This window comes from Atractosteus spatula, chromosome 12, assembly GCF_055471065.1.
Source record: "Atractosteus spatula isolate fAtrSpa1 chromosome 12, fAtrSpa1.hap1, whole genome shotgun sequence".
In the NCBI taxonomy this organism is placed as follows: domain Eukaryota; kingdom Metazoa; phylum Chordata; class Actinopteri; order Semionotiformes; family Lepisosteidae; genus Atractosteus; species Atractosteus spatula.
Genome location: NC_142717.1, coordinates 41,111,526 through 41,133,964, shown reverse-complemented (window position 1 = coordinate 41,133,964; position 22,439 = coordinate 41,111,526). Strand labels below are relative to the sequence as shown.

The following is a 22,439-nucleotide window of genomic DNA, read 5'->3' as shown; positions in this document are numbered from 1 at the left end:
AACATACTGCAAAGGTATTTTATTTTAATAAAAAATATCTGTTGTTAACTGTCAGTGCTCCTACTTTTGTGAAGTTCACAACTTCTTTAAAAAAGAAATTCACTGATGATTTCAAAGCTTTTTAAAATCTAGGTCAAAATATACTTCTGACCCCTGGGGATGCATGAGAACAAATAATAATAATCCTGTCTTTGAAACTGAAAACGTGATTCTTTGAACTTATATTGAGTGTGATACTGAAAGCACAGATCCTGTTAAAGGTTTTAAAACTATAATATTGAGAAAGAGGAGCTTGAAATGTAATAAATTAACGGCATGCTTTTAGAGAGGCTGCACAGCTGCAGAGTGATAATAAAGTTTCCTACAAATAACAGGTCATTAATAATTTTCTCACATACTCCTCCTAGTTTTCTGTTTACAAAATTGAAAGCAAGATTTAAAGATGTGAGCTTGGGTTCCACTAAGAACCCTTACTCTAGGCATGCATAAAATGATACATGACACAAAGACCTCTGTACCTTCTTTCAAAGACAAAATGAAACATCTTTGGATATTGCATTTGATAAAAACTCATTTTGAACTAATTGCTTGATGGATATGAAACTGGGAACCTCGTTTTAAACATTCCTGCTATGAAATACTTCAATTAAGGGGCTGATGATTAAAGGGTTAAATATTATGCAGCTTTTAATCATCAACCCGATCATAAGCACAATCTAGATAGTAAAGAAACCAAATTCATAATGCTTACTACCTTAATACATAACAGCAGCAATCAAAACATTATCATAATCTTTTTACTGCATTACCACAATCATATCTTCAACATCCTTTAAATCAGGTTAATAATAAAGCTCGAGAGTTTTTTTAAAAGATGCTTCAAGATAAAGAAGGAGCAGTGAAAAAGGATTTGACAGAACCCTCAAGCTAAGCACAAATCATTTAGGTATGAAAATTAAGATGTTTGGTTATGGCCTAATAAAACTTAAGCATGAACATTTTGAGTACTGTCCTAGAAATATGCAAATTTATTCCTGGGATCCATGTAATTATGGTAATTTTAAACAGATTTAATAGATGGATATAAACCCTGTTTCTTAATGGACAGAGGTGCAACTCTTAGCACCACAAGCTATTTGCCAAAAAAAGCTTTTATGTATCAATGTTACCGTTAGCACAATGAAGCACCACATCCATATTTTAAAGATCAACTTGCACGAAAAAGTACAATCAATCACCTTCATGCACAAAGCCCCTTATCCTGGCTATGATATTCACATGCATAATACGTTACATCAGAGGGTATGGACTTCTATTAAACAGCATTGAGCAATCAAACTTAGCAGCATCCAGGGACTCTGTCTTTGCTGTAGATTTATTTCTTCACTCCTGTTAATCCAGTCTGACTCCATCTCCAGCAAAAGTATTAGAATTCCACAAATGTGAGCCACATATCTGACTAGACCCTCTTTATTCTCTCAACTGTAGGTGCCAGACTCAAGGTCAGTTCTATCAAAAGCGGAACTTAAAGAAATTTAAAAACTCAAAAGTGCTATGAAAATAACAATATTTAAAAAAAAATATTAAAAAAAAACATTCACACCGAAAAAGACCACTTTAAATTAAGATTAACGAAGTCTACATTATTAGATGTAGATAGATTTTTAATATAGCAATTGTGCAAAATCACTCTATGAATTCTCTATGAATTATGAACTCTATGAGAAGTCTCTCTAGGAATTTAGACAATGACAATCATGGAGATGTGCAAAAGGAAGTTTTATTGCCCGTTGTTTGGAGCCTGTTTTTTATAGGTTTTTATCGGAAGATCTGCATTAGGAGATCCGACAATTTGTTTTGGACTACACTTATGCAGAAATCTCTAAGGCAACCTGGAGCAAGAATCCCCAGTTCCTTTATACATAAGCAGGTGATTCTTAAAACCGACTTTAAATTTCACAGCAACCCAACACAATTCACACCAGACTTAAATGCAAAGGCAGAATAGACAGCACACAAGCTGTACAACCCATAACATCCTGCTGCCTACTGAATGCCTTTGTTGATACCAAGATACAAGTTGAGCAGCAGGCCTTACCTCTGTCATGCTATGCAGACAGAAAAAAAGAGGCTCTTGTGAGTTTTCTCACATGAGTTTCAAAACACTAAGATACTTGACTTTGAGTTTCAAAAGACTAAGTTTTTGGACACGTGTCAAGAAGCTGACTTTTAAGAAAAAAAATAATCCAAAGCAGCTAAAACACCTGCAGTACCTGAAATTCTAGAGAAGAAAAGAGGCTGGACAAAACAGTGGTAACATCTCACAAACCTAAGGGAGAAACCTAATTAAGTACTGTAGATGGACAATATAGAAGAACAAGTAAAGGTTTATTTCATGTTGAAAAGAGAAGACAAAAAGGTAACACCATATCACCTTCCATCAATGTTCAAAAGAAACGCTGAGAACTAAATTAATTTAATGGATAGATATAAGAATTCAACATTTCCCCAAACCTGCAATCCACCTACGCAACACAAACCTACACCTTTTAATACGCCAACATAATACAACAGATTTTGACTATTTGTCTCTGAATGACCAGTCTGACATACAAATATTCAAATGCACATTTAACATATTAAATGCATTTATGTAGATTTTCAGAAATCAACCAGTGCCCTAAACTCATGCTGAGACTAAGATGATGTGATTTACTCAAGCACCGTCAGTCTGCTTCACCACAGTAAAATTTCAGAAAATACAGCGTCTTGTATAAAATGAAAATAGGAAGAGACTTAACTGAACAGCAGGGATTTAAATTGCATTTACATGAGTTAATTTACATGAGCTGGCATAAATCAAACATCAATCTCTGCTCTTTACAATGGTGAAGCAAGTAATTTTGTATTATAATTTATAAGCTTGATTGGGAAACAAGTTTGAAATTGTCATCAGTTTCATAACAGTGGAACATAAATCTTATTGTATACTGTATATGCTTTGTTTAACCATCAGCAGAAAAACAGATACATACCCAGCTTTTCCTTATTTTTCTTCATCATGTCAAAACTGAGAACAGTGGAACTTTACATATAAACAACATCTTGCATAAGTAAATAGACAAATGGGCCCAGAAAGTTTCATAATGACAGCATGCTGTTACATCTTTATAGAATTATTTTTTTTGTCATTTAAATGTGATTATATATGAAACTGAGCCTAATTGTAATTTCCAATACATTTTGCTAATAGCTTACAAAACTACCAAAACAAAACTGAAATTCTTGACAAAAGGCTAGGAGGAGGACAACCCTAACCTCACCCACTTCCTCCCACCGCTGCAAGGTTGCTAGTGTAGTTTCCTACTGTCTGGGCTTGGTGTCCCTCCCTTCACCCTGTGGCCTCTCCTCCACCTTCTACAGCACGAGGGTGGTCTTACAAGCGAGCTGCCATTCCCTCAACCATTCAGAATTAGCTGCTTGAATTACTTCTATCGTTCTGTGATAGGCCCGCCTCCATCTTTGTTGAGGGAGCACAGAACATTAATAAATCGACTGTGTTCATCTTTACCACATCTACATGAAAATTACAAATCCACAGTCTCGAACAGTTCTGCTACCCTCCAGACATATTTAGGCAAAGGTATGAATTGCTTAATTCTTTGAGGAGACTAGAAGCTGCCTTTTCCATTGCAGATTAAAGAATGCAAATAGGGAATTTCCTTCTGCGTCACAGCGACACATCGAGCCAGATCTTCTCCCAGTGTCCATGGCGTTAAGCAGATTAGGGAGCATTCGAAAAAGGAAAGGACGCCGGTCGGTCTACTGCAGGGCTTACACCCAGCAATGTTGGTCCCTATTCATACAGCAGGGTGGACTGGAGCAACCGGGGGAAAGTATTGTACCTCACTAAAAATACAACGGCAGCATCTGCAGTGGGGACTTAAACCCATTACCCATGAGGTAAACCTGTACCTTACCTGAACAACTTCATCATCCTCTTCTAAAAGGCTTTCAAGGACTTCTGTGGCGGTCTGAGGGAAACAAAATAATATTTATGTTTCACTTGTTTCTTGGCAAAGGTAAACACTTATTTGTACTGCTGTATTTTTTTTTCTTAGAACTTGTTTTCAAGGTGGTAAGAACACAGAGGCTCTGTCTTCGCAGATTATTGTAATTTGAATCAAATCTGCGACTGTACCTGTACATAAGATGCTCCTACAACCATGACTGGTATGACAGGTGTTGTCTCAACACAGGGATTCAGATAAGGAGTACAGAATGAAGACCAAAAGGAGCAGTAGTGTACACCTTATAAAGAACATTCAGCACCTGATCTTCCATCTGTACCCACTTTGGGTAAAGCACTGACATTTTGGCCAATCAAAAGATATTGCCATATACTGTAATAAACACTGAAGTGCCCATATTCTTACACTACTTGTCAGCTATTAACACTAATATCATGTGAGGCAGCAACTTAATGCCTACTCTTATCGAACATTCATTTTAAGGTTGCAGTGAATCAAAGTCTACCCCAGCAGACAGTGGGTGCAGGGCTGGGGAAACCCCTGATGGAAAACCAGTCAATGGTAGGGCATGTACTGTATATGGAAGCAGATGGGGACAGTTTAGATTTGCCAATTCAAGATTAACATAGTCAGGAGACAACAAGGGAGATGTAAAGAGATGTAAATGACTGTTTTCAGATGTTTAGGTGTGAGGGGAAGAAGCCTTCTTCAGGCTCACACCTGAAGAAGGCCCCACGGTTGAAACGTTGTGTTTTCTTTCTTCTTTTTTTCAGCATGGAATAAACCTATTACTTGTTCCTTTGCAGCCTACGCATGCTGACGCAGCTACACACCTAAATTAGTTATTAGTCAATCCTTTATAGATATCACATAATGCTCAAACAACAGATCATTTGGGCTAAGCTCATCTGCTTCTCATTTTGATACTTAAAAGGCCAAGTTTTGTTTTACGAATGAGAACAGTACCAACTTAGCCAAGATTGTGTCTTGCACTGAAATCACGGGTGTTTGGCTGATATCTGTTTGCAACTTGTGACTTGAGACTTAAGTTTCCAGATCACCTGGCACTCATGAGGTATCCACATGTACACACACAGGCAAACATTTCACTATCCAAACAAAGGCGATAAATCTGGTTTCAAACATAAACAAAGTTCACCTAGTCTGGAATTCTGGGGATAGCAATGCTTGCTAAGTAAGGTTGTTCACATAGGGTCAAAATTAAACATTTACTAAAAACAAACACACGTTTTTCTTTGTTTTATAAGTGAAATGAACTAAATTGGTGTTTAACTCATGTGTTTCAAATAAATACCTTGTTTTGATTTCTCACCTGCAAAGTGGTAGATTGTTTCCACCTATAGGAATCTGTCTGGAGTGGTTTACAGAGCAGACCACTGCCACTAGTTTGGAAGCTGTGTGGCGAAACATAAATTGAGGCTGTGCCAATACCTTAACAATGGCTGCAGTTTTGCAATTTTCGCAATTTTAGAACAAGAGGTTTTTCTTTTGTATTTGATGAAGAATGTTTACAAATACTTCAGAAATATAATTGCATTATCTGTGTTTAACATTTGCTAATTTAGAACCAACATATTTCATGTAGTTGTCTTGAACATATTTACTGTAATTCATGATATTTAATGCCACTTTCTCAAATTAGGCCTGGGTTTTCTGTATATACAGTATATACCGTTCAGTGCCTATCAAAAATAGTCAGTCCCACTAACATCACATTTATGAATTACATCTAATGCATTTAATTTTTTTTAAATTTAAAACTGTAATGTAACTCAATACTCTTATAGTTGAAGAGGGTTGCATGTCAGCACACGTACATATATAGCCATCTACGTCGGTACTTGGTAGAGTCACCATTGACAACAACTACTGGCATTTTTTGGAAAATACAGAAGGTAATTGCCTGTATTTCTGGATACATCTCCACATGCTTTGCACAGTGGGATAGTGTAATATTGAAAAATGGCTCCAGTTCCGACAAGTTTTGTTGGGGACGTCGGTGGAGTGCAATTGTCAAGCCTCACCATACAGTATATTGCATTTTCTATTGGATTTAAGTCAGGACTTTGACCAGGCCACTCAAGGACACCAACTCTCTTCTTGTCAGACCACTTCCGGTGCTTCAGGTAACTGCCCTGTTGAAGTGTGAATTTTCTAACCAGTTTTAAATGATTCCAGCAGATTTTCCTCTAGGATTTTCCAGTACTTTGTACGATCCAGTTTTCCCTTCAACCCCGTCAAGTTTCAAAGTCCCTGCTGATGAGTAGAAAACCCCTAACATAATGCGGCCACCACCATGCTTGCACCGAGCATGGCGCTTACTGGGTTATGTATTGTGCTGGGCTTGTGCCAAACAACACATTTCATTTGGACTAAAATGTTCAGCTTTTGTCTCTTCTGACTATAAAACTTTCTGCCATGTCTAAAAGTATATATCATACAAGATTTAAGACAAATATTTCTCAAGCAATGCCTTCTTGTGTGCCACTCATATTTCTTAATGATGGACTCAATCAAAAGGGTAAGTAAACATTCTCCCGTTCTCTGCCTATCACTTTATCCCTGCTTTGTGTAGAAAGGCCACCAGTTTTCATAGTCAATTTTTTATATCACTTTATGAACTGTGGCTTGAAAATCAATATCTGAAGGGATATAATGAGACAGATTCATTCAGTCTGAAGTCAAGCTAAACCACTTTGATTACACACTAACTTTGTGACCATTCCAACTATTCCTTTGCACATGAACTAGCAACTTACTCAACTGAGAATCTTCCAATTATTTACACACTTTGAGCATTTTGTAGCCTTTTCAGTTTGGAGTAGTTTGTGCAGATTCTAAATCTAAAGTCCTAATTTAAAATGCCTTGACAGGAAGCTCAGACAGCTACAAAATTTAAAGCCTTTCCAGGGCATTTCAATATTAAAGTTGCAACTCTTAACAAATTTATTTTTTTATTCATTTCACGACTATTACAATATCTGCCGTTACTATACCTTCTGGATTTTCTTTTTTTCCCTTTTTTATATAAGTCTACTTTAGTTAACATAATTTGTAGCATATCTATTTGAATTTGATATTTCAGGTTTTATGATGATACATTCTTGTAAATGGATTAGCTTATTGCAAACATATTCCTTAGCAGTTTTAAAAAGTTGAAACTATTTTGTCACCTCAATCACTGTAATGAAGGTTTTGTGACCAAAACAGGTTGGTAACCTGTTTCATTCTGTTAAAATATGCAACCATTTTTCAATTTTCATTTTCCCAGCCCATCAGTCTATTCTAAACAATTAAAAGCATAACTGAAGAACATATTTACAAAATGTACGTTTTCCATAGTTGGATTGCCATTTTAAGGTAAAACACAACATGGTATTTTAATACATTAAGATTTGAACATAACTCAATTTAACTGCATTTAAAGTAAAAAATTGACACCATGTAGGTGCAAAAATTTTTTAAATTCTTCCATATTGCACTTAGTAGGAGCTCCAAGTCAAGTCTAAAACCGTAAGCTGTGTATACAAACCTTTTCCCTGTTAAAATATTTAAATCAAATTTAGATTTATATTAAATTATACTTAGTAAATAATGTACAAACTAATGACACAATAAAAAGGTATTTTTAGGTCTTGCTTTGATTTCTTTTGTACACAATTTCATTAAATTGCACAGATCTTTATTATTCATACAAAGATGTACTTTACACTGCGAAACTGTTCAAGTCTCTGTGTACCGAGCAAAACTCTGCAGTATGAAGTATAGCTCTTTACAAACCCAAATCACCAAATTGCACAGCACTCACAAAGCTAAAATCTCAATTATATCCCATTAAAGGATGCTGGATTTAACTTAAGGTTGTAATTCAACCCTGGAGCCTTTATCTTGACTTAACTTCAGAGATATCAATCCAACATCTTAAATTACAACAAATTTCACATGACAGAAAGCGCTGTAGATAACAGTGTTATTGTTCAACACTAATGAGAAAAAAGATACAAGTTTTCAAGCAGATGTATAAAGATAAGGTCTATGTTGAAGGCCATTGTATAAGCAAAACAAGCCTGAAACAGCTCTGGTTTATTATAAAACCTAATTGTGTCCATTTTCATTGCATGAAAATGTTTTCTGCATTCAACTTGTCTTTTCACTTCTTTGCTTTGCTCTTTTTTTCTTTCCACCCTCTGAGACATCACTTATGTTTTCTTCCCAACCTTAAGCTTGTCTCTGACACCACAAGGCAGCAGAAAGGCTAAACTGCTGTCTTCATCCTTGCGTGCTGTCACGCAGATCTACAGTAGTTCCTAAGATACCGCCTGTCTTCCTCTCACACCAAAGTAATGCAGTTTTGTTTCAGAAGGTCTCGTGTCAAGCACTCTCCATCAAAGAAACAGCTCCAGAACAGGGAACAGAATGTCGCACCCTGTAATTTAAACGACTGACCATTCAATTTATGAGTATTTCCTGCAATAAAATTCAGCCCGGACTTAATAATAGCACATTTTATGTGACACCCATGACAATTGCAATCTACAGTTACTGCAGTCGCCCTTTGGTCTGGGGGAACAAGACAGTATTAATTATGTAGGCTTGCCATTTATCAGACTTAACGTACCAGGAAACAGAACTAAAAGTCATCTCAAAACTTGACTAAAATTTACAATTTTGTAATCCACTAGAACACAGATAATTAGTTTCAAGATTGATGTTCTGATTTTTATTTTTTTTGTCTGTTTTATGCTGTTTTTAAATTACAGGACATGACAGACTGGACAGCACTAGCAGGCAGTTCCCAGCTGAAATACAGTGGGGTCACGCAGTTCATGTTTCTGGCAATCAAATACTGTGACTCTCTCTTTCAGAACAAAATACCACTTAATTAGTTGAAAACAACTTGGCTCAGAGAGACGGAGTAAATATTGCTCCAGAGCAGTATTTCCTAGTCTTGTGGTCAGTTGTAGGTCCTTACGTCAGAGAAAAGCTTCAAAATAAAAACTGAATATATGAAATCAAAAACAATTTCCAAGAACTTCTTTATGCGTGTTAAATACTAATGAACTACTGCAAAATAGTAGCATGACCATAACAAAACAATTCCTTTTGCAAGGGCAATATAATTTTCATTAAATACATATAATATACCGTATCCTATGATGCAATATAAACAATACTTTCTGCAATATGTGGATGAAACAATTTAAAGGTCTGAAAAGGTCCACAAAACTCTTCAATTGCTATTGATCAACTTCTCTTTCATTGCTATTGAGTAACCCTGACAAATACTGCTTTACAATTAATGAGATGTGTCCCAGATGCATTAAGACTTTGTGAAAAAAAACAGAGGTGTTTATTTTTCATTCACACTTTAAAACACAATAAGAATGCACTACACTTCCCCAGCAGAGCTTCCTCTGTGCTGCCCCATCTCCATTTAATTCGTTTACACAATTTTTAATATTGAATGAGAGGGTCTGGAGTAATTACCTGAAGATAAAATAATATTCTTTGTACAATCTCCCATACTTTTCTCACATATACTGTTCAATTGGAAATACCTGCTAAACAAATGAGGGATACACAGACAAAAGAGATAAATCTAAATGTTACCGAATTAGTACAGATAATGCGTTTCATAATAAAGATTATATGTTTTATAGGTGGTCTTTATGAAATAAAAAACCTTCAATGATTATTCCATCGACGAGCATACGTCGATGGCATACATGAAGGCGTTTCAGAAGATACCATATGGTGTCATTTGAAACCCAGTTTATTAAGAAACCCTTTTTATGATAAAGGTACAGCATGAAAGATGAATCAGAAAGATGTCTGGTTATTCCAGAATGGTTGTACTGTATGTACATTTCTAAATTATGCAATTCTCCTTGTCTTTGAATAAACACACAATTGCCCAACACTACTTAGAGATCACAGCAGTTAAAAGTTTAAGAACAAAAGAAAGGTTACAAATAATGAGGAGGCCATTTGGTCTATCTACCCAATGTGGCAGTTAATAGCTAGCTGAGGACCTGAAAGACGCTAGGGTGTCACTTCAACAACCTGGACCCCGACTGAGAAGTTTGTTCTACACTCCCACAATGCTTTGGGTAAAGAAGTGCTTCCTGTTTCAGTTTAAAATGCACTTCGATGTGGTATCCACTTGTGCCCTCAGGCTCACATTTCACCGTTTCTGTTCTAAAGCAAGAGGTCCTCATTACCTCCTTCATTTCATGTGACAGCCTAAAGAATTTCAGATAGGCTCCGCAGCTATTTGATCAGCTGCAGTGTCTTTTCACAGGAGTCACCTTGTGCTCTGAACCTGTCAGCACATTGTGGGTCAGCTCCTGCGCGCATGTATGCGCATGTGAAATGGCTGCTATTGTATAGAAACGATGTGGAAAGAAAGACGTAAGGGGAGTAATGGTATTCATAAAATCTTTCTATCCATGTGATGTGCCCAATGTGGACACATTAACACAAATATCAACTGGGTGTAGTTTTTTCAACAAGCTGCCATATGACACAACCATCTGCACAAAAAAGCACTCCTTGCACACAGGGGAAGGTGCTATCATTAAAGAGAAAGAAGAAAGTTTGAAAGGACAGCAATACCCAGAATATTATCTGAAATGCATACTAACATGTAAAAGAATATTATTTTACAGTGGCGATCAAAAGTATGCACCCCTCTTGGATTTTTTCACTTTTTATTGCATTACAGTATGGAATCATAATGTAATTTGTTTGCTGTTGATAGACACAAAACACTCCATAATGTCAAAGTGAAAATAAAAATTGTATAGACTCTCCTAAAATTATAATGACTAAATTCTGAGACTTGAGTCAATATACGGTAGAGACACCTTTGGGAGAAATTACAGCCAGTTTTCTTGATTAAGTCTTACCTGCTTTGCATATGTGGACATTGCAATTTTTACACCATTATTCAATGACAATTGAGCGACGACAAAATTGGTCTGACTCCCTCAGGTTTGACGAACAGTAATTTTGAACTCCTGCCATAGATTCTTGATTGGATTGAGGTCTGAGATTTGATGGCATAGTTTCTCCCATCTCAGCTATGGAAGAAGCTCTCTTCCAACAAGCCACGGCCAGGAGCTTAAGAGGATTAAAACTAAAATCCCAATAAATATAGTGCGTTCATGTGTATGATTATTATTTATAGTATTTTATTTTGATTAACAGAACATTTAGATTAGTAATTATATATGACCCCCTAAAGCATGAATTCAGTTTAGCTCAAATTGTTCTGACATTTCTCAAGCAAAGCAAGGTATACTTGTAATGGGAAACTCAGCTGGAATGAAAACCAGCAGACACTGATTATATGAGGACCAGAATAGTGAATCCCTAGAGAAAGCCTTTTCATTTCATCCTCCAAAAAAAAAACACTGAATTGTTATTTTCACATGAACAAAACCTCAAGAGCAGTAGGTTTCATCAACTTCAGGGTGAAGCTTTCTTTAACTAATTTTGTCCATTTATCAGTTACAGAGGTCTGCTATGGCACAGAATTGTTTTTCATCTTTAGAAGTAATCTTCAGATATATGGGTCCTGGCCAGTTGCAATGATATATTGATTTTTTTAAGTTATGAAAGGTTCTTGCAATGCTTAGGAAAGGTGAAGGTCAGAATTAAACTGTATCAACTCAGGTTGGAATCTCTAGCACTTTGCCAGGTTGCCTGAAATTCAGATACAGTAGATGCACTTTGTGCAGAACCATAACCTGGACACAAACTAATTTTGCACACCCAATTGTAATAGGAGATATGAACTTTTGTAAGATTTAAAAAAAACACCTTCAGCTCCCTCTAATTCTTCTGCAGCCTCTGTGTTGTAAAACAAATGGAGCTGAGTGAAATATGTAGGTTAGAGTTGCTTGAAAATGTCATGAATTGGAAGAACAACAACTGCAATCACTTTGGGTCTTATTTGCATTGTTAAGGTTAAGCAGAGAGTAAGAACTCATACCTGAAACTGTTTTATCATTCTGCAACTGGAATCACAGGACTGAGGCAATTCAGAAGACTGACTTATACAGTAAACGTAAACGTAATTTCCAAATTGAAAAAGAAAGAAATAACAAAAATCAACTGGAAGAGATAGTATTAACATACAGCATATGGGGGACATTACATTATTATTTTTCATAACTTCTTCAATCTGCTTCTAGAACTTCTAAACTTGCTTAATTGTATGGAAAGCAACCCAACATGATCCCAGTCCTAGGAGTCCTAGTATGTTTCTGAGAAGCAAGAAGATGGGGTGGAATGATTTTATGTCCTAGCCATTATTCATAGCTATCCTACAGAGTATATAACAAACTGGACGATAAAGCATTTCCTAATACTCATATTTTATGCATGTCTCATCTGGGGCAAGAAAAGGTATGGTTGATGTATTTTCCTTCTCCACCTTCACTCTTATTCTGTCTATTTTTCCAAAATGGCTGAAGAAACACTCCTAAGATCCTGAACAATTCCGATTTGTTCACTATCCAGTCTTTGTAAGTGCAAAGAACTATGTTCCTTGCTCAGAGGGGGGGGTTTCTGATAGTAGACTCAGACTTGTTTTCTATTACTTAGAAAAAAAGATACTTTTTAGGTGGTAATATTTGGACATCCAGGCCTGAGGCAGTGTTATATACAGTGTATCAATTTATCTGGTTAATAATTTTATAGAAATAAACTTACATTCATGCCCATTTGTACTGTGCATTTGTACTGCAGTGATCTGAGTGAAGCACTTTGCTCAAGGGTAAAACTGCAGTATCCTACCCAGTATCTGAACACACAACCTTCCTATTATGAGTCCAGAGTCCTAACCCCTACGCCACACTGCTGTCTGATTACCTACATACCTTGCAGGGTTCCTATACAATTTTCCTATAATACACTAGGCACTGAGCTGCAGGCTATCTGACAGCTGCAAACTCCTTCCTCATGTAGTGTAATGACAGCTGCACATGTGACTGAGGAGGCATCACTCCCTGGTTTCCTCTGAAGTGACAAACTCTATGAGAAAGCCATGCTAATACTGCTTAGAAGTACTTCTGTCACCTTGTGATTACTTCTAATTGAGCAAAACAGGTCAGGATTTTTCATGTCCCTTTGGAATGCATGTCTTTTCGTGATAGGACTCAAAAGGTCACATTTTTCATTTCTGCCAGTTTTTCATTAAGTATGGTATGTATGGAAAGCTACACAGCAGGATGTAATTCAACTTGTTAATACAACATCACTCAGGGTTTCATTCGACTTCATCACACAGAATTATTATTTGATATTTCCAATGTGAAGCAAAACCTTTTGCCACAGCAGGAGATACAGCTTGCTAAGAATGGGTACAATCAATAAATACTAAGCCTCAGATGTATACATTATGATGTACAGTACATTCAAGCACAGGAATAACATTTGTTTTTCATTAACAAATCATCCTTAGTTTTCAAACAACATATTTATTTGTGTCTTTCTTAAACTACCACTCAAGAATTAAGATCTTTTTAAATGCAATGCCAAAGCTTATACCAGCAAACACCTACACACAACTTATCACTATTTTTGCCCAGCTTCCATCTCATGGAGATAATTTTTAAACGTTTCACTACAGGTACTGTACATTAGAAACTCACCACAAACTGTAAATATCTTTACCATTTAAAATCACGTATTGCTATTCTTATGTTTAGATTAGCAAGCAATCAGAAGAGGAATATAGCGTTGATCGTACACTGCACCTTGAAGGGACTGAGAATGCATTCATGCCTTTCAGATATTAACAGTGCTGCTTTTGTACTTACAAGGAACGATGATGCAAGATAACTGTAGTGTTTGGATGCAGATACAGAAATGAAATTAATCTTTCATATATAAACCGATCCTGAAACATACAAAAACTGTACAAACTGTTCAAAAACATACAGTGTTTTGATGCTTTCTTATGATATAAGATGTTACAACAATTTGCCCTTTTAATCTCTGAATAATTTAGGTTGATGAAATTCTAAATAGCATTGTTAATGTTTGAATCCAAATAGCATACAGTATGCAATTTATTTTCTAAATGCTAATAATTTGTTTTCCTCCTTTTTAAATGACATTTTTATTTCTTTTATGTTCAGCGTTCAAACATTCAGCATCAGGAAAAACAATTTTCCTTGAGGTCTTGCTATTAACAATATCTTAAATATATTCAATATTCTGAATGTCCCTGAACATCATTTCATTAACTTGGAATGAATTTTATTAATAGACAATGGATATCGGAAGTCCTTTTATCTGAGCTCCTCAAATATCGTTCCCCAAAATTAAAGTTTTGATAATCTTTTGAATGTTTTGATATCAAATCAAATTTCATCTCATCGTGTGGCATTTAAACGTTTTCTTAATCTTACCTGAGGACTCTGACTGCAATGAAGCGCAGCTCTCAGAAATGTACTGGTATTTTATTTGCCTTTTTTAACAAAACACAGTTATGTCATTAAATTGGACAGGGATTCACAATTTCTAAGGAGCCATCAAGCTATCAAGATTTAATCTGTTTTTTAAGCGGATCATCTGTAAAGTCACTTCAAACCTGAATATCAAGTGATTTCACCTTTTTGGTATTTAATGGCTCGTGCTGTCCCATTCATTTCTTTCCCAGATGTAATCTTTATTCCTTTCTTGTAACCACGGCTGAGGTTTCCTCTCAATTTAACATTCTTTCAACTGCAATACACAGAGAACGTGACTGCTTTCTGACTAGCCAGGTGATCCAAATCCTTTTGTATTCATTGTCAATTAGAAGACATGGATGTCAGGCAGTAACTCAAATAACAGGTTATCAAAGGAACCTATTATTTAACTCTCATCAGAGCAGAGCTTTTCTCACTGTGCTTTTTTTAGAAGTTGCCAGGTTGCCTCTAATTCCCCTGGCACTAGAGAAATCCCTTTCTCTCTGCATGAAACAGGTTTCCAAAGTTAATTAAGAACAGCTCATTATAACAGAGGAGAGCTGCTAGGATAGAAGAACGAACTGTGAACTTGATTGGATACCTCTTGCAGAAAACTCGGGAAGAAACAAGTGGAGCTCTGTAAACATGATGTAAAAGCTCTGTGTTTCTGTAAAACGTACATACATACAGTACATGGAATTAGGCGTGAAATTCTCAACGAAAAAGTGCAGATATTAAGTTGCATGGAGTAGACCTATTGTTCCTTTTCAAAACGTTTCTGTGTGTAAACGTGAATGACAACATGTAGACGCTACTAAAATATACATTCCTAACAGAATTTACAAAGGTTAATGCTATCCTAACCACTCTATTGTAATTCTTTGAAATCAACATTATTCTTTTATAAGCACTACGCCCCCAAAACAGGAAATGGCCTTGCTACATTGGATTAGAACAGCTGCTCTTGAATTTTCCCAATCTAAAACTACAGCAGTTTAATGTCATCTACAGTATATGTAGAATAGTGTCAGATCACCACAGAAAAATACTACTGTTAAAGTAAAGTAGAAACCCTGGGAAACGAGAGTCCAAGAGCTGGAATTCACAGATGTGAGCAGTATGAGCAGGACTTCAAGACCAGCTCTGTCTCTTGTTTTTTTTGTTCCCTTGTTCATTAATTAATTAACTCTTCATATTTTAATTTTATCGTACAAATAAATCCAAACACTAACATTAAGGGACACCAAAAGCTTATTTCTTATTTTCAATGACCAACAAATGACAACAAATTCAATTTGAGGTGAAATGGAAGTTACAAGGGTCCACAGAGTTATGTTGATGAAAGTTATAAAGTAGTTTGTTCTGCTGCCATTTATACACAGTATAGGCCATCTCTGCAGGTTTCGCATTTTAAAATTCATATTTTCAGAAGTGATTTAAAAGGCAGCAAAATGGACAAGTCCCAAAAAGCCAAAATGACATCTTAAATTACCTTACGTCTCAAATGGGGTAATCAATCACTATGCACATGCATACAGTGCTGCCACGATCAAGAGAGATCAGCAACAGAATCAATAAGGTTTGCCATTAGTCATTCAATAAGAAGAGCAAATGGTTGATTTAGACTTTCTTTTGGAGCATAAACTTAAAAGAGCCTTGACACCCTTTAATTGTCCTGTTAACACCAAAATCATGTGACAATTTACTAGCCTGCTTTGACATCATCAGTCGTTTGCTGTCAGATTGTATGTTAAGTGAAAAAGCAGTCATCAATGAATCCTGTTCTTCTGAATTAGCCTTTGTGTCAGGGGTTTACACACAGATAAAACAACATCCATCTTAAAACATGATTCAAAGATCTAGGAACATTACTGATGAACTTTAAAAATCTATCTACTGTAGCTTCAAGCATTTTGATTACAATTTGAATCCACTTTATCATGCACAGTGAAAAGTGCACAGCAGTTATTAGAACCAGAAACATTCCTTGGGCAAGAAGCATAAACAACTGAACACTGTCTACTGCATCCTGATTCAGGTGTAAGAGTTTTTCCCAGCGGGTCTAGTTGAGTATAAGAAACAGATGTCAATTTCTGCTTCTAAAAACAAGATACCAGTTATGGTTCACTTATACTGCAGGCTTGTTTACATCCCACCAAAACAATCAGCATGAAGGTTTATCAAATTTTTTTACAATCTCTTACTATGTTTTACACCTCTCTGTCTTCATTTTTAATCAATCAAAAGACATCTCAAAGCACTTTAGATATAGGAGGCTACCTCTAATTCCACCACTGAAGTGTGGCCCCAAATGGGTGAAGGACGGCAGCCATTATGGGCCTGCAGCCCCAAGACATAGCATATTGAGTGAGAAATGGCTTCAGATTCGGGTTAACTCTCTACTGTTTCTAACGGTACTTCAGAATCCTCAATGCCCAAGTAGTCAGGACATACTGTATAACGTCTCTGCCAAAAGATGGCACCTCTCACAGCCAGTGCCAGATTTCCCCATGAGGGACTTTAGGCACAGTGCCTAAGGCCTATGAAATTTTTAGGGCCTACGAAGGAGGGAAACAGTAGTGACTAACGAAAAACGAGCTGAAACAACATGCTTGTGATCGATTCTAGGTGCTCTATTTCAATAATCATACGCTATCCAGCGGCTGTTCTAGAAACATTGCTTCATCAATCATGTGGTTTAGCATTAGAAGAGTTTAAAGTGCATCATGTCAATCGACGTTATTCAATCTGCGTTTTCCCCTCTTTTTGCACATTTCGGAGTGAAGGTGCCTAGGGCCTACAAACACCAAAATCCGGCACTGCCCACAGGTGGCCCACTGCCGTGCCACCTACTGGTTCACTACCATCACTTACAGATACAATCTGATTTTCCTTAGAGACCTCTCATCCCAGAACCACCACAGCCTTGCTTAGCTCCAGAAACGTGTCTGAAGTGAGATCAGGCTACAGCGTGCAATGTGTACATATCGTATGTGTGCACATACACTGTGTCTCTGTATGTGTTTGTATTACTGTCACGGTCTTAGTCGATAGTTTGGAGCTAGTGAGTTTTGCCACAGGGATTTAGCAACTTTCTTCTGACAGCAATAAAATTGAAAAGTAAATTTCTGTTTCATATCCTGCTTTTCAAGCTTGTCTAGGGCCTACGAAGGAGGGAAACAGTAGTGACTAACGAAAAACGAGCTGAAACAACATGCTTGTGATCGATTCTAGGTGCTCTATTTCAATAATCATACGCTATCCAGCGGCTGTTCTAGAAACATTGCTTCATCAATCATGTGGTTTAGCATTAGAAGAGTTTAAAGTGCATCATGTCAATCGACGTTATTCAATCTGCGTTTTCCCCTCTTTTTGCACATTTCGGAGTGAAGGTGCCTAGGGCCTACAAACACCAAAATCCGGCACTGCCCACAGGTGGCCCACTGCCGTGCCACCTACTGGTTCACTACCATCACTTACAGATACAATCTGATTTTCCTTAGAGACCTCTCATCCCAGAACCACCACAGCCTTGCTTAGCTCCAGAAACGTGTCTGAAGTGAGATCAGGCTACAGCGTGCAATGTGTACATATCGTATGTGTGCACATACACTGTGTCTCTGTATGTGTTTGTATTACTGTCACGGTCTTAGTCGATAGTTTGGAGCTAGTGAGTTTTGCCACAGGGATTTAGCAACTTTCTTCTGACAGCAATAAAATTGAAAAGTAAATTTCTGTTTCATATCCTGCTTTTCAAGCTTGTCTTCAGGGGTAATGACAGAGAATGATTAAGATAAATTAATGATAATGAAGACATTATTAAGAAGAATTTATTTTTAAGTGCTCATTAAATCTGTTACAAAGTGTAACAGTCGCATTTGCTTTCTCCTATGACTGAGGCCATCCAAAACACTGCCTACATTTACAGTAACTTCTATGTAACCCTTAGTTCAGTTTTAATGTATTTTCATCCTAAATTAAAGAAATGATATTTCTTTGCCTCTTTACCACTGCTAGACATACTGTGCAATCCACACACAAATACATCTGCAGTGAAAATACACACTCATATCATCAAAAGCATGTCCTACACGCATTTTTGCAGTAAGTTGTAACCTTAAAAAATGCAGTAAAGCCATTTCTAAAGAGAAGCCCTACTAGTTAAATTCTGTGGTTACAGGAACCAATTCAAATCTTCTAATTGATAATATTAGTTAATATAGTTTTTTTTTCCTCCCAGGATTCTAAAAAAGAAATTATGCATGATTTTGAGTTAGTTCTTCTAATGAAAACTCATAAAAGAAAAATTTCTTTTATGCAAAAAATTACAGCTACAATTACTATTAACTGTGAAGGCTTTAACAAGCACCTCCAGCAAAAGGATTTTTGCTAACCTATGTACAGCATCAAGTAAAAAGTTATTGGCATAGCAACTTTATAGTAAATCCTGAACAAGAAATTTAGTGGTAGCTATCTAACTTTAAAGTAATTTACTGATTGGTTATTTAATCCTTCTGCTTCCCTCCTGCTCTGTGATGACCTAATGTCTTGAATCATTACAGTTTAGACTTGAATTAAAACATTACTCAAGTACTTCAATTAAATTGTATAGATTGGATGCCCCTTATACTGCCCTCTGAGTAAATACTTCAGAAACGTCTCTTCCCCAACAGGTCAGTCCAAACCTGTCAGTCAGCTACAGCAACCATCTGAGAAAGGTAATGACTTTTCAATTCATTTTGCCTGAAGATTAAGAGTGGAAGCCCAAGAATTACAGGGAAATTTTTCTTTTATGAGTTTTCATTAGAAGAACTAACTCAAAATCATGCATAATTTCTTTTTTAGAATCCTGGGAGGAAAAAAAAAACTATATTAACTAATATTATCATTGACTTAGAGTCTCATAATGTTAAGTAGTTAAAAAAGTACAACTGACAGCATTCACAGATCTAACATTAATAAGTTTAATGTGTTCTTAAAGCTGATGGAGAATTAAAAGAAAATTGACTTTTGTTGCATATACTGTACACAAGCGCACATTGTGATTGTACCTTAAAAACTGTATTTGCATGTAATTAAGAGAAAAGAACTGAAAAGAATGCACCTTATTACTAGATGCCACCAAGAGTACATAAATACCCTATCATATGTTGATTATGCATTGATTTGCAAATATGTCCCCACTTCACTTCTATAGAAACATTAATTTTCTGATGCACAATGAGAATTGCATTTACAGTAAACATTTTACGTGACTCAACAACTGAAATATTCATTAAATGGAAAAAAAACATATCCCAATACTATTACAAAAATACATAATTCTTTATTAATAGCATGAAAATGTGCAGGCTTAAGTGAAAAAATAAGATATATATTGAGTCCTGCATGGCTTTGCAGAAGGGTTTTGGAAGTAGGAAAGTAGGCAATTGACCTAAGCCAGTGAGTAAGACAATTATTGTCTTTTCTAGATATTAATCTTTTCTGATGTGTTGCTCTCAAAAACAAGATAAACAAAATGTATGACATCTTGGAATTGACAAAATAATCTAAGCTGACCCTGTATTTTAGTATCTGGGTATACAGTATTAGCAATTGTTCAAAATATTAAAATGAGCTAGGTTATGACACAGGAAAGAAAAACAACACTGTTGTAGAAAGAATATTGTTGTCTCTTGTTGACTCATTAATATACAGTATGGTTGTTGTGGAAGACTAACTGTTATGGAAGACTAAAAGTAAGTATTTGTGATGGCTAATATCCAGTCTAACTCTAGAATACTGTCATGGTACTGTGGCATGATTCAAAAACAAAATGGCAAAAAAAACTCTTTTACTGCCACAGCCTTTAATCAGAGAGCAGTTATTAACAGACTTGTTAAAACCTATTAGAGACTTTGATCCAATAGCTGCTGTTGTTCATGTCAAATAATATGTGGCTCAATATACAATCTTCAAACCAGAAACAACCCTCATTACTACAACACAAGAGGCACAAAAGGTGATCAGATGTCAAAATGCAGCAATCAAAGAAGAAATGAATGACTCGCATTTAAAATGTAAAATCTTCAGGAGGCTGTGTGGGAGTGACAGGTAGACCTGTAAGTGAAAAGCTTACCCAGCTTGCTTCAATTATTTCTGTAATGTCATGAAACCATGTTTAAGGATCTAAATAAGTACCGCTTAGAAGATACGCTTGGTTATTTAATTTTTTCGTTATTGCAGTATACTAACTTACATCAAAGGAAAGCTCAGAAAACTATTTTTCTATGAATATGAATAATATTAGTGATGCATCTTACATCTAAGTAAGAAAAAGTTAACATTGTTTTTATGTTTTATATGCATAAATGGTCCTGGAAGTAAACTGATTAGTGCATGGAGGGAAACCTTAAAACTTTTCTGAGGCACTATGCATTACTACACCCACCATGGCCAAAAGTAATTGTGTATCTGGGAAATTCTCCCTTCTGCTGAAGTGTTTAAATAAGAAGCTTTCCATATCACATCTACAGTATGTTATTTCTTTGCAGTTTTTGGCCAGTACAGGTCTTGGTCTCGCTATTTATTTCTGGTCCACCAGCCTGTCAGCTTGTAAGGTAAGTGTTAGATGTGCATCCCTTTCTGCTAACGATCTGCATTTCATACTAGTTCTTAAATTAGGTCAGAATCCATTTTCAGTGTGAAACAGATCGACAGAAATTCCAGTCCTGGAATCCCTTTTTATCCGAAAAGGATTTAAGGTGCTTTGATGTTAAACATTCCATGATGCATTTTCACCTGGGAGGAAAGATCATACTATTGTTGCTATTTTTGTTCACATACAGTAATAACAACCGCATAAACATGCAGGTATGAATTATTTAGCCACTTCACTCTCTGCAATAATTATACAGCTAGAGTTTAGAATATTTTTTCTAAATTAACGGCAGGCTTGATACATGTATTAATAATTAAGACCCAATCTTCCATTTCATGTGTAATTTGTTCTTTGTGGAAATGGGTTTCTCATGTTTTATTGGTATTATTCTGTATAACCTGGCAATCTTTGTTTTAGATTTTGAGTATCATCTTGGGATTTTCACCTCCTAATCACTTTGATCTTTATTTATATTCATAGATTTAGCTCTCATTAAAATGCCAGTGAAATAACCCCATTGTGCTGGAAAAGAGTAGAGCACATTTTTATAAAAACAACAGTTGCTCACTTGTGAAATTTAAAAAATAAACTCAAAATGGACTGAAAAGCATCTGCAGCCACCGACGTTCTGTGACTATTAAATCAAGCACTAAAAAGGGCCAAAGCAGTATTTGTTACCCCACCGGGGAACAGTCCATCCTTTATTCCACTGAAGCTCCTGCTCTGTCGATTTCATCCATGTTCTACTTTTGAGTCAAGGTCCAGGAGGTGGGTGGGCAGGGGGGACTTTAAACTATTACAGAAATCAATCCATCATTACCTGCTTCATCAGGTCCAGTTGATTGAGAAACACTGGCTGCACCTCCACGGAGCTGTTTCCAATGTACCGCTCTACAAGTGACCAATTACTATGTGAACAGCTTCCCTGGGTTCCAGCTAGAAATGTAATCCTCAGCAGGGCACAAACAGCAGTGCTGTCAGACAGCTCTGTTATCAGATTAGATCTGATGGCAAAATATGAACTCTACTCCCTTCTCACTTATTAAGCCAAGACGTCGTCAATGTGTCCTCATTTCAGATTTCAATATGTCATCCTGCCATTCTCTCTGTCACTTTTCCTGACATCTCAGACATATTAAAAAAGTGCCTCATTACTATGCCAGTAAAACATTTGAAATCCTAGTCTCTGGTCCTGACGCTTCTCATAACAATAATACTGTGCATGGTACGTTCAGTGAAGCTATTTGCTTTCAAAGAGGCGTTTTTACCTCTTTATTTTCAAAT

General features: G+C 36.3%; 1 protein-coding gene across 3 annotated transcripts in view; it reads right to left on the bottom strand.

The window, feature by feature from the left end:
• LOC148823100 (uncharacterized) overlaps window positions 1-22,439 on the bottom strand; it is a 183,937-nt gene that overhangs the window by 65,619 nt on the left and 95,879 nt on the right. For all 3 annotated transcript variants that reach the window (XM_088929757.1, XM_088929758.1, XM_088929759.1), the window contains exon 9: window positions 3,981-4,034. In XM_088929757.1, the coding sequence (XP_088785883.1) occupies window positions 3,981-4,034 (54 nt within the window). The remainder of the gene's footprint in view (window positions 1-3,980; window positions 4,035-22,439) is intronic.